The 17110-nt window shown below is 28.9% G+C and overlaps 2 protein-coding genes across 5 annotated transcripts; one reads left to right on the top strand and one right to left on the bottom strand.

The window, feature by feature from the left end:
• Window positions 1–4839: 4839 nt before the first annotated feature.
• LOC105139395 (SUMO-activating enzyme subunit 1A-like) lies at window positions 4840–8492 on the top strand. Of its 4 annotated transcripts, none has more exons than XR_844966.1 (11): window positions 4840–5126; window positions 5218–5328; window positions 5415–5554; window positions 5730–5809; window positions 5923–6039; window positions 6568–6618; window positions 7190–7256; window positions 7657–7760; window positions 7847–7951; window positions 8035–8215; window positions 8338–8492. XR_844966.1 is itself a non-coding variant. In XM_011045807.1 (10 exons), exons 1-10 carry the CDS (start codon window positions 5044–5046, stop codon window positions 8149–8151), a joined length of 975 nt encoding a protein of 324 aa, XP_011044109.1. In that variant the 5' UTR covers window positions 4841–5043; the 3' UTR covers window positions 8152–8323. The 4 variants fall into 4 exon arrangements, 2 of the variants coding, with proteins under 2 accessions (XP_011044109.1, XP_011044110.1); XR_844967.1 differs by having other exon boundaries at window positions 8335–8492; XM_011045807.1 differs by lacking the exon at window positions 8338–8492 and having other exon boundaries at window positions 4841–5126; window positions 8035–8323.
• Window positions 8493–14574: 6082 nt separating this feature from the next.
• Window positions 14575–16125, bottom strand: LOC105139396 (probable WRKY transcription factor 75). Its single transcript, XM_011045809.1, has 2 exons — window positions 15593–16125; window positions 14575–15163 (listed from the first exon to the last, which is right to left on the bottom strand). The coding sequence occupies exons 1-2, from the start codon at window positions 15949–15951 to the stop codon at window positions 14962–14964; spliced, it is 561 nt and encodes a 186-aa protein (XP_011044111.1). The 5' UTR covers window positions 15952–16125; the 3' UTR covers window positions 14575–14961.
• Between the last annotated feature and the right edge of the window lie 985 nt (window positions 16126–17110).

Raw genomic sequence — 17110 nt, 5'->3', positions numbered from 1 at the left:
TTCAACATTCTCATTTTCTTTTTTTTTTTTTTTTTTGTGTTTTTCATTACACCTGGGCATTCACACATGTTGTCAACCTCAATTTTTTTAAAATAAAATTAAATAATATGTTATTTGATTTTGTTTAAATTCTAACCACTATAATAATTGAAAAATCAAGATTTAAGTATTTTTTTAAAATTAATTTTTCAACATATTTTTGATGCAATAACACTCATAAAAAACTTTAAAAACTATAATAAATCTATTAATAATAAAAAAAATCATTTTAAAAAATAAAATTAACCTAAAAATAAAAATTAACTCAGGCTTATATATTTTTTTATTAATTTTAAAGGTAAAAAAATATTTAATATGAATTTTTTTAATCAAATAAAACAATTTAACATAAATTTTGTTTATTTTGATAGTCTAAATAGGTGTGAATAATATGTTTCTTTTTTTATTGTTATAATTTGATGATTTTTTTTCAAACCTAAATTTTGTTTATTTTGATAGTCTAAATATGTGTGAATAATATGTTTTTTTTTTATCGTTATAATTTGATGATTTTTTTTTAAATAAGATTTAAAAATAATAAAAATTGAATTTAAAAAATATTTTGATATTAAAATCGTATAATTTGCGTAAATTGAAAGTGAGTACACTTGGATACAATCGAGTCGCTAGCCGTACTCTTCATTAAATATCGTCAGACTCCTCAAATTATTTGTTCTTTGCTCAGGAAAAGTCTCTGCATCGATCATCGCTTGATCATGCGATCCAAGATATACTGTGATGCAAGAAATATGGTGTCATTCAAATCTCTAATTTCGAAATGACTCTTCACCGTTTCAGACGAGTATTATCAAGAGGTAGACTCTCCGGTCTCCACATTTCTACGAATGGCCATTACATTTCAAGGGATAATCGCAAGAGTACTTCCCAAGATCGTATCATTGAACAACTAGAATTCTTACAAGCTCGGCTTGGAATTGTCTTATATCTCCAAAAGAGTCCTGGACTTCTATAATTAGTGATCATGATAAAGAAGAACTTAGAGGATAGCAGTCCTCAAGACCCAGGTATGAATGATCATATATCACCATTGATCATTATAAAGATCATATTAAGATTTGGAGAGGAATCTGTCGCCTGAGCAAGAGTCACAACTGTGTGATTATTGTAATTACTCTAGCCATCTCTATATATATAAATGTGTATTTGTGGGGTCTGTGTGCATGTTCTTCGTGCAAAGCTTGGTTTCTCTCGTCATGTGTTGTGCCACAAAGTCTACACTTTTCAATTCCTTGTATGTGTTCTCCATACAATGCTTTATCTATTTCTGAGACTTGCACGTTGCATCCACATGCAGGATTGAAGGCGTTTTCTGTGGATTTTCAAGAAGCAACGCCATCTCGTATCAGTTGTTTAAAGAGATTGATTGGTTTGATTTTCATTGTTAATTTAATCTTCTCTGAAATTAGTTAAGACAGAGAAGTTAATCTGAATATTCATATTAATATTAATAAAAAAAAATTACAAAAAAATCAGAGAGAGTCACTGTTTCGCGGGCATCTTAATCGTGACCCGTCTATTCAATTTGTACGAGATAAACAGTTGAAGGTAGCTAAAACAAATTGAAGGCAGTAGAAAAAAAGTGAGGAGGAAATGCCGCCAATTGTAGTAGTGAGGCCCCTCGATCTTATCAGTGATCCTCGACTGATATGCCTTCAGTGGTGATGGCAGCCCATAAAGCTGACCTAATGTTTTAGCTATAGTTTTTGCAAGAGGAGATATAAATATTTATAATAGTAGTTTTTGTATTTTATTTGAAATTATATTGAAATAGCATTTTTTAAAAAAAATTAATATTATTATACTAAGACAATTTAAAAATATAAAGAAATTATTTTTTTCAAAATCTTTTTTGAAATACAAAAATAAATAGGCTTTTAAAAAATAAATCCACACACAAATATAATATTCACAAATCCAAAAGCATTTTTTGTAAATAAAACATGGTTGAATTGAATATCACTATGATTGATATAAATGTAGAGTAGGTACAATTTTTTTAATTTGTCAATACTTCAAGATTCAGTTTATTTTTAATCAATCTTAAGCAAATTATTTGCATCTAGTAGTGAATTAAGTGGAATTCTCCTTTTGTGGCCATTTTAGATTTGAAATGTGAATGGATCACATGTTTGTGTTTAAAAAAATTTCAATTTTCAAGAAATAGAAATTTATATAAAACAAATAAAAAACTTTTATTGTTATTAAATGAGCAAGAAAATTGTTTTCTTATATCCGTGTTTTTTTTAATTCTCTATTTCTCTAAAAAAATGGAATAAATCTTTTATTTTATTTTTTAAATCCTACATTACATAAACACACACCATCGGTGTCGTTTTTTTATCTAATATTTTATGGTATATTATTTAAATTAAAAAAACATATTTTGTATCCTCAAATAACCATAATCATCAAGTGTATAAGAAATAAATAATTTCCTCCAAGATGTAGCATGATTTGAAGAGGCATTGATAAGTTAATAACATCACTAACAAGAGGAAAATCTTCAATGATTGTAATTCGATCTTCATTATTGGTATCAAATTTCCTCTTCTCTAATCTCAATTCTTTTTCTACTCTCTCTCATTAGTAATTTCTTTTTTAATTAATGTAAATAATTAAATTAGTTGACTAACTTCATAAATTTTAAAGTTAACGATTATATAAATTTTTAATAATTTTAAAATTTTTAAAATTCAATAATTTTTTAAAAATAAATTTAAAATTTAATCAATTAAACTATATCATAAAAAAATTTCTTCAAACTTGTTAAAGTGATGTTTCATTTTGATAACTTAGTAACATCATCTGCCTTATGTATATAACTTCTTATTTTCATTTTTTAAGGCACACAATGATTCAAGCCAAAGCCATAAACTTTGGGCTGGTATTTCTCCAATAACATGGTTCAAGACATTATCATCAATCCACTGCCTAATGTACCCACACACTTGTCAATATAGCAAGGGCCATTCGTCATCAATTTTACCTTTGGGTTTGCCAGCAGAAAATATCGACTCATGATAACCTTTCATATATATATATATATATATATATATGAATTAATCCATTTTCACCTTCTATATTTGATTATTCAAACCATTAATTTAATCAATCTACTTGTATTAATCTCAATCAATTACATAACATAACCCAAATCAAATTAAATTTAAAGCTATGATATAACTTGATAGACAAAAAAATATTCAAAAATTAAAATAATAAATCAATACTAAAATTTTTACATAAAAATACTAAAAAAAATTTATAAACCATAATTCACACAAAGATTTTCATTATCGACAATAATAATTGATGGTTAATGTTTTTCTTAGTTAGAACTAAGAGTTACAGCACACATCATCAAAAATAATATATTCTAAGAATTCATCAAAATTTAAAAAGAAAAGAAGAAAGAATAGAGAAAAAGTCTCACAAAACTAGCAACCACTTTATAAGAACAAACTTATTTAAAATACTTTCCATCTTTAATCCAATCATCCAAAATAAAAAGATATATGTCTGGAATCTTTAGTTAATAATTCATCTAGATCTAACGGTGAATCAACTTCCAATCAAAGCTTGAACGAACACTGTTCGATCTGCCTCAATTTTATTTTTTTTTCTCATAGGCTCTCTCTTTTCCTTTTGCCTTTAATTTTGTTTCAACCGACACTAATATTTCCTTTTCGACCAACCTGTCCTCTTTATTTGTATTTCCTCTTTATATGTGACGGGGCCACCCAATAAACCTCTCATCTTCAACAATTGTCATTCTGTATTTACCATCCAAAGAGAGGAACCATATATAAATTTTATTTTTTCACATTAGTTACCATATAAATGACCAAAAAAAAAAACAGAGTAAAAGCTTAAGAAACACTTTCAGGGGAATATCAAATATTGATTATGTTTTGAGGGTTGGAATTAGCTTATATAAAAATAATAAATACTTGAAACCTGATTCAGTTGAGTTTGAATATCTAAAATTTATTGGATATATTTAATAATTTTGAATTCAAGTTAGAATAATGCCAAACAACCCAACTATGGGTATCCATGGTTATCACTACTAAAAACTATAGTTAACCAAAGGAATTCATTAAAAATGCCAAATTCTATCCAAATCCATGCTACCCAAAAGTTCTATAATTACATGTTCTTATGATTCCATTTCTATTTTTCTATTTTTACGTCTTTAAATGCTCCTTTTAGATTCCATTGGTTTAGAGTTAAATATTAAAGGCTAAATACTAAGAAGTTAAGTGTTAAGAAAATGATTAAGAAGTGAAATATTAAGGATGTTTGATAAGTATGTAAAAACTAATTATAATGATAGGAACCAATAATTTTTAAACTAATTTAAAATAAATACAGTGAAACACAATAACAAAAATCTAACTATTTTTGAATAAGCAAAAGGATTGTTTGGTATTGTATTATTTTTTATTTTTTTACCCAATCACGTAGAAAATATTTGATTATTTGGTTAGCCAAATAACTTATACCTTTTTACATTATATCCATATATAATTATATTTTAAATCTTAATTATATAAAAAATAAAATAATATGCTTTTATTAACAAAAACATGCTTTTTATTTATTTTATATGTAAACAATCCTTTCATAACATTCTTAATCAAATAAATATTTTTTTTAAAAAGTAAATTCATATTTAAAAATATATTTTTAAAACTTACGTGGCCCATGTAAATATCCACAGCCCAAAACCACCAAATATGGATCAACAACCGGATTGGACCCAAAAAACTCCTTCCTTGATACTCTCCAACTGCTAAACCTCTGAAAACTTCCTATAACACTACTTTAAAGTTTAACCTTGTCGTGTCTTTTCTGTTCTTTTTTTTTTCTTCAGTCATTCTTTGGGTCAAGAATCATTTCTATTTTCATATCAAGATAAAACCCTTTTAAGGGTTTAGTCCAAAGTAGAATTTTGTTTGGTTAATTAGGCTAAACTTGAACATGAACGGAGAGGAGTTGACAGAGCAAGAAACTGCTTTGTATGATCGCCAAATTAGGGTTTGGGGTGCTGATGCTCAACGAAGGTAAAACCCCTTTAAGTTTCAGTTCTTAATTTGATTTGGAACTCGCTCTTTTAAGTAACCTTTTTTTGTGTTTTTTAATTTATTTTTTTAGACTAAGCAAATCCCACATATTGGTTTATGGAATGAAGGGCACTATTGCTGAGGTATTTGCTACTGCAACCTTAAAACTCACCAAAAATGTGTCCTTTTTTATGTTGATAAGGTCGGACTTCGTGTTTTTTTATGTGGTTAGTTTTGCAAGAACATTGTTTTGGCTGGAGTTGGAAGTCTGACACTAGTGGATGACAGGGCTGTGTCTGAAGAAGCGTTGTCTGCTAATTTTTTGATACCCCCTGATGAAAGTGTTTGCAGTGGGAAAACCCTTGCTGAGCTTTGCTGTGATTCTTTGAGAGAATTTAACCCCATGGTTCGTGTTTCGGTTGAAAAAGGTTTTGTTTGTCTATCCCATATTTTTTTTTTCTTATGACTGATAATGCTTAATTTTGGTACCGAGTCTATTAATTTAGTGATTGGAATTGGGTGTGTTTGCTAATTTTATTAATCCAAGAATTTTGTATACGTGCAACTAATTTGAAATTATCCAATGGAATACTGAAATTGCAGGTGATTTGGCAAGCTTGGGTGCGGAATTCTTTGAGAAGTTTGATGTTGTAGTTATCAGTTGCTGCTCGCTAGCCTCCAAAGTACTGGACAATTGTTTGTTGTTAATTAATTTGTGTAGATAATTCTGCTTTCTGGTAGGATTTTTTTCTTCTTTGTAATTTAATGAAGTATTTATTTTACACTCTTAATGCAGAAATTAATCAATGAAAAGTGCCGGAAGTTATCAAAGCGTGTATCTTTTTATGCAGTTGACTGTAGAGATTGTTGTGGTGAGATCTTTGTTGATTTGCAGAAGTACAATTATGCAAAGGTAACATCTTTTCTACTTACATTTTCACAGGCTGTCTTCTTTCATGGATTCCTGTTATGACTCAAAATATTGGGTCCAAAATTTTTCTTTTTTCTTCTAAAAACATTGTCCTGGATGGAAAGTTCAAAAATTACACTACCAAAGCTTGAATCAGTTTTGTTCTGAGTGGTGGATTGTTTATTTCTTGTTTTAGCTCATCCTAATGCATGATTTCATCTGTTGATGTCATGCTTTCTTTGGATGTTTGATGTGCTGTTATAATGATGATGATACCACATAACATGTAATTATACTATAATTGCACTGTGTCGATCAGAGTGCATATTGACATTTCCATCTACCTTGATTCCGAAAGCCTTGGTGACAAGAAGTGGATGGAGAACTGAGCACTAACCTTTTTGACATTTATAGTATGAAGTTGCAACTCACATGAGATGCCAAATTGTTTATCTTTTTAATCATCCTCAAATACCATGCTTTTGTTGATCGGAGGCACTGGTTTTTTTTTCTGTTTCTTGTTATTGACAGAAAAAGACAGATGGAGCTACTGAATGTGAACTGCAATATCCAAGTTTTCAGGTATTGCTAAGTTCACGAAGTTCTTCCCCCATTAATTTGAGTTCATTTCAATAGCCTTGTAAATATAGCCAAATGTGTGGTCTGATCCAACCTCGTTCCTTCATAATGCCTGGCAAGTGCATTAATGTACATTCGATCAAGAACTCTAGAAATGTGGTAAAATTTTAACTTCCTGGAAAACATGAACTTTTTTTAACATTATTGTTTTGCTTAAGGGATGGCATGTATTAAATTAAGTGGGCCATATAGCCTGGTCTGTAGTCTTACCTGAGAATTGGCGAGAGTAGTAGCAAACTGATCCATTCTATCTGCAAATGTATGCTGGTTAGGCAACACCTTCAGGGAATGAACCAAGTGACGAACTATAGGAATCTGCTTGGACTAATATATGATGTAACTAAGGAAATAGCTTTGCGGCATTCATTTAGGATGGCTACGTAACTTATGTTTAATTAGCATGAGTTTGAAATCAAAGTCTCGGCTGATTTTGATTGACAGAAACAATAAAATTATATATGTACTTAGGTGCCCATTTTACTGACAAATTGTGCAATTGATCCATTCATTGCAGGAAGCTATTTCAGTGCCTTGGAGATCACTTCCCCGGAAAGTCTCAAAGCTTTATTTTGCTATGAGAGGTCTGGTTAAATATTCAGTTCTTTTTGTTTAGAAGGAAAAGATTGAAAATAAAAAAGGTGGTCCAAACTGCTGGGAAACTGTTCACAACTCCACATGCACACATTGCCTGATATAAGATTGAGGAATACGTGATGGACCTTTCTGTTCTTGTGTTACAAGGCTGAGTTGATTCTTAATTACCACCTAATTCATGCATCTTCATGCTAAAGTGCATGATTGCTGATTTCTCTTTTTTGGAATTGGGAAATCTAATGAGCGTTTTGTCCATGTTGTGATGAAAAAACTGAAGTTCTGTTTCCTTTGTACTTGATGAGTTGGGTTTTAAATACATTTATGAGCAGTTGTTTTAAACTGTCTACATCTGTAGAAGAGATGACCTGTTTTATTCTCCTTTTGTAGTGATTGAAAGGTTTGAAGAGGCTGAAGGACGCAAGCCAGGAGAAATTTATATCGAGGACCTTCCTGCTGTTCTAAAGCTGAAAAAGGAACTTTGTGAGGCACAGGTACGTCTTTAGGAATCAGTTAATTGTGTTTACTTATTTGAAAATAGGAATCAGCTTCTAAATCTTGCCATCGCAATCCTTTTCAGTCAGTAAATGAATCTCACATTCCGGATACCCTCCTCGAAAGATTGGTTATGGGTGCAAAAGAGTTCCCTCCAGTTTGTGCCATTATTGGAGGAACACTTGGACAGGTGAATTTCTAATCTATTTATTGGCTGGTGTTCTTTTTAAATGTTCGATTACCTGGTTTAATGTGTGGCATTAAATACTTTAGGAGGTAATCAAAGCAATATCAAGCAAAGGGGATCCCCTCAAGAATTTCTTCTTCTTTGATGCTACGGATGGGAAAGGCATGATAGAGGACATATCAAACCCTAACCTGGAAAGCTGATCATGTTTAGAGAAGCTTTATGTACTAAAATTATGTGCTGGATGCAATAATGGGCATTCAATACTCTTAACTACCATGCAGGAGATTTCATAGTTAGCACTAGTGTTTTTCTTTCCCTGTATAAACTAATCTAATTCTGTAGCCCTAGAAAACTGGAGCTTGTTTTTTGATTTGTCTGTGTTTTTTTATTTTTTTTACTATACACTGTTGATAATGATTTGCAGGTGGTCTTCACCATAGATTGTTGCTAATCAAAACCATCGACTTCTAGCTGTTCATGCTCGAATATGCTCAACTAACCAATCTATGGCAGCAGCATGAGTGCTGTATATAGCTTGTTTGACATTGTGGATGAGTTAGCTTTTGTAGCTGTAGTTTTAAAATTACTTGTTAGAAGAAAAAAACATTTTTAGTTGTGTTAATACTGTTTTGAAATAAATTTTTCAATTCAGAATAAATGAAAGGAGGTTTTTAGGAATGAAAAATATATCTTTATGAATAAAAAGGAAGTTATTTAGTTTTTATAAAATTAAAATTTAAAATGTAATTATATATGTGATCACTTTAAAAATCACAAAATAGTTCTTTCTATGTGGTTAGACGTGCTACAGAAGCAATATGAATTAGCGTTTTAGGTCCTGCTTTTATATTTTAAAAAATTTTAATTTTTTATTTTAAATTAATTTTTAATTTTTAAATAATTTTGGTATATTAATATTAAAAATAAATTTTAAAAAAATAAAAAAAATAAATTTTTCAATAAAAAATATTTTAAAAAACAATTTCAATTACCAACATATGAGTTTGATTTTATAGCCCAACAAAATGGTTGCTTGTAATCGTTTGGACCTCTGGACAGCTTAACCTTGCCATTCTTTTACCCCAAAGCAATTATAGTGGTATGGAATTGCTAAACACGACATATTTTGATTCTAGTTAGGATTCAGCTGACTTTGGGCTGCAGTGGACGTTTGTATTCTCCACTCTTTTTTATCTATCTTTTTCTTGTTATTATTTAATTTGTTTTAAATATTCAATTCACCCTTTATTTTTTTAATTTTTTATGAATTTTTTTTTCAATCTCACCCCTTATTATTTGGTTTCATTTAATTTTTAATTTTTATATCAAATTTTATCAGTATTTTTTAAATTGTTTTTTTATTTTTTTAAATTAAATTTTATTTTTAATTTTATCCTTTAATATTTAATTTTAAATTATTTTTATATCAAATTTAATATGTCATTCTTTTAATTATTATTATTATTTATTTTTTATAGTCTCATGCTCATGACCGAGATCACAAATTTTGAAGTTTAATATAGGTTAACCTTAGTTTTTTTGTCTTTTTTTATTTTTTTATTTTATCTTCAATATTTTATTTATTGAGAATTGGTTATCATGTTTTTTTTAATTATTTTCTTCCTATAAAGTTATTCTAATTATGTGTTCATAGTCACAAGGTTCATGAGTTAACTCGAGTTGACTCAAGGTTTTTTGTTTATTATTTTTTTTATTAATTTTTTTCCATTCAATATTATATTATTTGATAACTGAACTTTATAATTTTATTTTGTATGCTTTTGAAGAGGTTATCCTAATTTTTTAACCAAGTCATAAATTTGATGTGCTGACTTGGATGAGCTCAAGTTATATTTTTTTAACTTTTTTTATGTTGTTAATTTTTTTATCATTTTATTTATTATCATTTTATTTTCTTATTTTTATTATTTAAGTTAGCCAATCTTATTAAATACAATTAAGCCAATGGCATGAATCTCATATATTTTTTTAGCTTTTTTAGGAACCTTTTTATAACCTTAATATTGTTTTTCTATGTTAAAAAAAATATATACTACTTCACGGTATAGTGTGACCCTATCTAGTTGTTATAAAATGTGGTAAGTGAGTTAGACTTGAAAATTAACTCAACTACTTGTTTAGTTTAAATTTTAAATAAAGTCATGTTAAAGTTATCTTGACATGCTTCAATTAATTTAGCGGGTCTAAAGATAAAATAGAATAACAAAAAAATAAAGAAGGCTAGTCATACATGTTTAAAAACAACCTGAATGACTAGTAAAAAATGGTTTAACTTTTTTTAAAAAAATCTTAAGATTACATCTTTTTCTTAAAAAAATAACATATTAAGATGACAATATATTAGATAAACCCAAGTCAATTTAGATTAACTCACTAATTTCATGATTTTATCTTTCCTTGCATTTTTTAGGCAACTTTCTAATGTAATTGAGCCTATAATGACAAGTGATTTTGAGACATCATGTATGGGTCTGCCACAACTAGATGAGGATCCGTCATGTATAAATTACATTGAAGATCTATCAAATATATTTATAGACTAATAAGACAGGTCAAGACCCAATAGAAAGTCCTGGTCATGCTAAGGTAGGACAACAACTTCAAATGGTCATAATTTTTTATCCGACCATTAGATCATGCTTAAATTTTTATAGAAGTTTTTGAATGGGACTTTCTCCATTGGACTATATTGTTACATGGACAATTGGATCTTTAGATATTAAGAATATCACCGAGGCCTCATGTTTTTTGTACTTTTTGTATTTTTTCTTTTTATTTTTGGAGTTCTTGTTTATTTTGGATTTTATACTTTTTTTATTTTTAATTTTATGTTTTTGTTTTTCAATTAAGGTAAGGTTTCTAATTTATTTAGGGTTTGTAAACCTTCTACCGAGGTAAATATTATTATCCTGATTTTGAAGGACAAGAAACTTGCAAATTTAGGATTCGTTCATTTAAAATATTTTATGTTTTTTGTTTATTTGTTGTTTTTAGTTTTTATTCACATCTCTTTCTTTTTTCTTTATCAAATCAGGGACTGAAATATTTAGGAAATAAATTTTGAATTAATATTAAATTTGTAAAAATTACAAGAACCATGGAGACAGAAAAAGAAAAGCATGTTGACTAAATTTTTTTAAGCAAATTTAAAATTAGACATGAGATTTGTTTTTATTTTATTCTTTGATCCTCTTTCATTAAATTATTTCTTTTATTAAAAAGTTTTCAAAATTTGATCGGGCATAGAAAGTGAAAATTGAGGATAATTAAAGAAAAACATTTTGGGTAGGGTGAATTTACACCAATTTATCTAAGCACATTTATTATATTTTCTAATAAGATATTTATTTAGGTACTCAGATTTAACCACATTATATATAAAAACTAAACCCTTTAATGAAGTTACCGTGCATCAAGACACAGATTACAATTAATTGTAATATAATTATGATTTTGCCTTTGCAAACAAAAGACACAATTGCTTTAACATATTATATGGGGTTATATTCGTTATTTTCTTTTTGTATACGGTTCAAAATTTTAGAGCAATCCTTTAATTTTTTTTTTATATTTAGTTTTAATCTTTTAATTATTATTTTTATTTGAAATAAGTTATAAAATTATAAATATTTTTTAATTTTACCTCTATTATTTTTTAATCTAAAAATAATTTATCAAATTACAATATTTTTTCCAGTGCCGCCCCTATCATTTTAAAATATATAGATAATTTATTAAATTATAAATATTTTTTAATTTCACCATTGTTATTTTTTAAGATGTAAATAATTTATCAAATTACAAATATTTTTTTAATTTCACTCCTTATTATTTTTTAATTTATAAATAATCTATTAAATTACAAATTTTTTTCAATCTTACCTTTGTGATTTTTTTATCTTTTAAATTTGGATCTTAATTTTTTTAATTGCTATTTATTTTGTTTGGGATCATTTTTTAATATTTATTTTTTTGTTTTGCAAGTTATTTTAGTATTATTTCCATGATCTTATCTTTCAAAATTAAATTTGTTGAGAGTTAAACTTTTTGATTGAATTCAAGTCCATGATTTCACAAGTTATTGATGTTAGAGATTAGATCAAGTTTATGAAGTTTATTCGGGTTTACTTAGTTTTTTCCCCTTATTTTTAAGTTGATCTTTTCTTCTTCTTCTTTTTTTGTGTTTTTTTTTTACAGTTTGATTATATTAAGTTAGCCCTCTATAATTTTTTTTCAATATCTCTATCATTTTTAATCTATAAATAATCTATCATATTAAAAATATTGTTTCATTAATTTGACCCTTTATGATTTTTTAATTTTTCAAAATTTGACATCAATCTTTTAATTGCTATTATTTTTGTTCGAAATCATTTTTAAAGTTTTTTTTTTCATTCAAATTTCATCATCCTTAGGTTTTTTTCCTCTCAAATTTTGTCCTTATTCTTTTTTCTACTATTGTTTTTTGAAAGTTTTTTATTTATATTTTTTAACAATTTCATTATTTAAAATTAGATTGTTTGACAGTTCAACTTCTTGATTTGAACTTATATCTAGAATTTAACGAGTTATAAGTTTTAGAAATTAGACTAAGTTTAGAAACTTCACTTGGATTTACTTTATTTATTTTTAAAGTTGATTTTTTTTTTAATTTTAGATTTGCTTTGTAATTTTCTATAGTTTACCTTCTCTTATGTTAAATTAGATTATTTGATAATTCAAAGGAGCTAAAGTTTGTTTTTTTATTTTTTATTGTTATTTTTGTATCAGTTTATTTATTATTATTATTATATTTTTTATATTATTTAAATTATTACTTGTACCAGGATTTGAATTTTTTTTATTATAATATTTTTTTACATCAAAATAAATTCACTTAGCCACCGGCGAAGCGATCATATGCATGGTATCAGAACCATGGAGGTCATAGTAGTGACAATACTTTATGCTAAAATAGTAAGCAAAAGGGGCGAAAGCGAAGTCAGGAATATTAAATTTATTTGGATGACGTTAGTGATTATGCCTTCCTGTAAAATAAAATATTAAATGTACAACGAATCTCATGGCGTAGTGGGGAAAACGGTCACCAACAATTCCATTATTTGAATTATCTAGATTGATAGTAATGGTCATCTCAAAGTAAGATACGTCAACCTGTTCAGCTCCAAAATCAAAATTCAAAAATCATGAGTCAGAACGTGGGTGGTTCTTATCCCTCTATAATCTGATCCAGTAAATCACGTTTAAATCAAAATCCACTAACTTAACCTCGTTACTGATTCAGAAAAATCACGTTTAAATCAAAATCCACTAACTTAACCTCGTTATTGATTCAGAAAACACCACAAAATACTCCAAGCCATGACGGAATGCGAAAAAGAAACAGACCCCACCATTGAAAGACCAGGTGAAGAAGGAAAAGAAATCATTGATAAATTGTACCGACAGTTGATGCATTTGGAACAAGAATGGGACTACATAAAACAATCAAAAACAAGAATCCTACGTAGAGCGTCAACAGACTCAAAACTCGTGGTTAAAGCTCATAAACTCCTATACAACTCTCCAAGAGACCTTATGTCATCACTTCAGCATGGGAGGTCTCCGCCAGTGGGAGGAGATGGTGCATGGAAGGTTAGGAACAATTTCTTGGCAGTTGATGAAATTTTGAAAGAGAGAAGGGCAGGCATTGAGAGTGCCGGGTTGAAGGGAAGGAGGCTTTTTGGGGCAATGGGGAGTAGTGTGAGTGAGATGGGTTTTCGAGGGATAGAGGAGATGATATGTAATAATATGGATGGTTTCGCTCAGGAGAGTGAGATTAGATCAGTATTCTCTTATGATTCTGATGATGAAAATGAAAATGTTGAAGCGAGCAAAGAAGGGTTGTCTCCATTTGTTCATCATTGTTCTTATTCATCATCCCCCTCCTCTTCCTCTTCCTCTTCCCCCTCCTCTTCCTCTTATATATGTGATGGTTGTGTTGAGAGAGAATCGGCAGAAAAAGAGGGAGAAAAGGTGGCGGTGGCAAGTGTTCAAGAAGAAAATAGAGTTTTGATTAGTGATCAAGAAAGATATGGGACAAACCGGATGGTTGCTTTGGGTTGGCTTATAATTGCTTTCATTGTTTGTGCAATCGGGGTCGTCTCAAAGAGAAGCTTTGGTGGTCATGGGGTTGGAAATGAGGTGATTCTATTCCCAACATGATCCTTTCTCTTTGTATTTCTTTCTAGGTTGGTCCAAAACTGAGGAGGTCATTTAACTGATGTTTCCTTAGTATTTTGTGTGAATGCACCTGTCTTCTAACTGGAAATTCTCATACCTTATTATCATGAATAATGCATATGAACTTACTCATTACTACCCACAGGTGATGACATATTTAGTCAATACAATAGATAGTTAAAGGGTTTTGAAGGAAAAAAAATGCAACCTTTCACGGAGCTCTACAGAGGAACATGTAATTTAGTGTATGTCATATCTAGAACAAATGGTGATCTGAATATCGAACCCCCAGTCTTTCATTGGAGCTCTTAATGTATAGAACACTGACAATCAATTGATGTAATGAATAAACACATAAGGATATATTTTCAATCTGCACCGACATGAATCCAATCCAGTCCCAAATTTTATATAGGAAGAGTTTATCCAACCATTTTATTTTACAAGTTTGATAAAAACCTGAAGAGTTCCTATGATCGTATTCAAGTATGCTTCTGCTTTTTGACCGAGAACTGTGGATCAGAATAGCTGGAGTATAACTCTTCAGAATTGTACAAGTCCTTATGATAATGTTAAAGATTGTATGGATAAGACCCTCCATATAGTGGTTCTGCAAAATGTTTCTAGCATGCTTGAAACTGAAATCACTCCTGGCACCATCAGAATTCCACAGCTAGAAAGAAAGTAGCTTCCAATGTTTTATGCTGTGGAAGATTTATTTTCCTCCCCCGATTCGGAATTACAGTATTCCATGTGCAATCCAAACATTAAAGAAAATGCCCTGGCATAATTTCGAAAGGAGTGTAAGTTTGCATCTGTCTCAGTATGTCCTCAATGTTATCAGTGCACTTCTCAATTGGATGAGTATGCATCCCTTCATAGGTGGTCACAACAATCTCTTCATCTTTAGAATTGCGTTGGACTTGCTTCTTGACATTGCACCCATTATTTGTACACCTGTAGTAACTTCTGTAGAAGAAATTGATTAACATTCAACAAAAAACTTTCCATCAGATGATGATTTTGGTTATGTTTTACGTTCTCAATAATTTAATTACTTTCCAATAAGCAACGAACATGTCACAATCCTTGCCTGGTGTTCAATGCATTGAGTCATTTTTGTTCTAGGTGTACAATGGATAATGTTGAGCCAAAACGATCACAATGCTTGATTTAAAGCAATGAAAAAACATTCGAAACTTTATGGAAAACATTAACACTAATCCATAGAGTTAATTCCAACCACAACAATTAATAAGGCAGGTCTCGTTAGGTGAAATATGCGTTCATGCATCAATTACAGATTGAAATTGACAGGCAAGAAGAGTTGAGAGAGTGTTTTATCAATCATCCCACAAAAGAATCAATAAATCTTTAGCTGACTAAAATGATACTAACCTTGGGAACTTACTGTTCTTAACAGTCTTTTGCCCGTATTTCCTCCATCTATACCCATCATCAAGTATGTCAACCTGGCTTCTAGTTTGAAATGCATATTTATGCTTTCTGAACTCATTATTATCCCCTCCCCTCATTCCTGGTTTCACCCTAATCTCAGAATTGCTAGAGACTCTACTAGTCTGAGGATCACTGTGTTTCGCATCCGAATGTTGAGTTCTACTTTCTGGCCTGACCCCATTTTCATTGTCACCATGAAAATAGATTGAAGGATTTGCCATGTTTAGTGATGAAGGTGATCCTGAAGGACTTGATGGGTCAGATACAGGGAGGCAGATCTGATACTTCTCCATCTGCATGAACGGTATGTGTAAACAAGACCTGAGCTGCTGCTGCTACCATGAATCTGTACCCCTTCAAGAAGAAAAAATTTATAAGAAGCTAAAATTGATTTATGAGTGGCTGATTGGCAAATATAAAGGCAAGGCCCTACAAGGGAAAGGTGGGCGGCTACTAGGCAACGTCCGTTTTCACTTGATACAGAAGAATATATTATCAATTATTAATGTATGCAACCTTAATATATAGGGAAAGATGAGTCGTAAACGGCACGCCAATTGACAAGATAGTCGCTAATCACACCGATTTTTGAATTTAGGGAACTCTAAAAGAAGTTTTAAAAATTAATAAAAAAATTATTTTTTTATTTTAAATTAATATTTTTAAATTATTTTAATATGCTAATTTTAAAAATAATTTTTTAAAAATAAAAAAAATATTATTTTAATATATTTCTAAATAAAAAATACTTTAAAAAATAACATCAACTATATTTCAAATAAATCCTAATATTCTTAATAACTCATAAGAATTAGGAATCCATCGGCTGTTTGAGAAAATGACTAGACTAGTGTTCCTACATAAATCACGAGACAGGTAAAAAAAAAATTTAAAAAAAAAAATTAAAATAATAATAGAGTCAATCCATTTTAATTTAATTAACATGCGATGTGATATGAAATTAGAATAATTTTATTAAAAAAAGTATAAAAAAAATTTATAAAATTTGACGTTCAATAATCTAATATTAAAAGATAAAATATAAAAAATTAAATTAAAAAAATATTAAAAAAAAAATCCAAGTTAACTTAAGTTAACAGTACATCATCAAATACGATATAAGATCAGGATTAAACAATTATTTATTTTATAAAAGAAACCTAAAAAAAAATTAAAGTTAAATCAATAAAAATACAATTGAAAAAAAAAACTTTGACCAATACATTTTAACTGGACTTACTCGTATCGAAGCTAACTCCACATAAAAGAAAGTGGAAAAAATCATAACCCTTAAGGTTAATAATTTAATATCAAATAATAAAAAATAAAAATAAAAAATTGTAAATGAAAGTTGAAATAGAAACCTAAGTCATCCCAAGTGTTAACTCGACTAATATGCAAATCAAGATATTAAATTGAAATAATATCATAAAAATAAAAACGAGACAATTCATGAAA

The sequence above is a fragment of the Populus euphratica genome, unplaced genomic scaffold (genome assembly GCF_000495115.2).
Source record: "Populus euphratica unplaced genomic scaffold, PopEup_1.0 scaffold92.1, whole genome shotgun sequence".
NCBI lineage: Eukaryota > Viridiplantae > Streptophyta > Magnoliopsida > Malpighiales > Salicaceae > Populus > Populus euphratica.
This window is presented reverse-complemented; position numbering and strand designations above follow the sequence as displayed.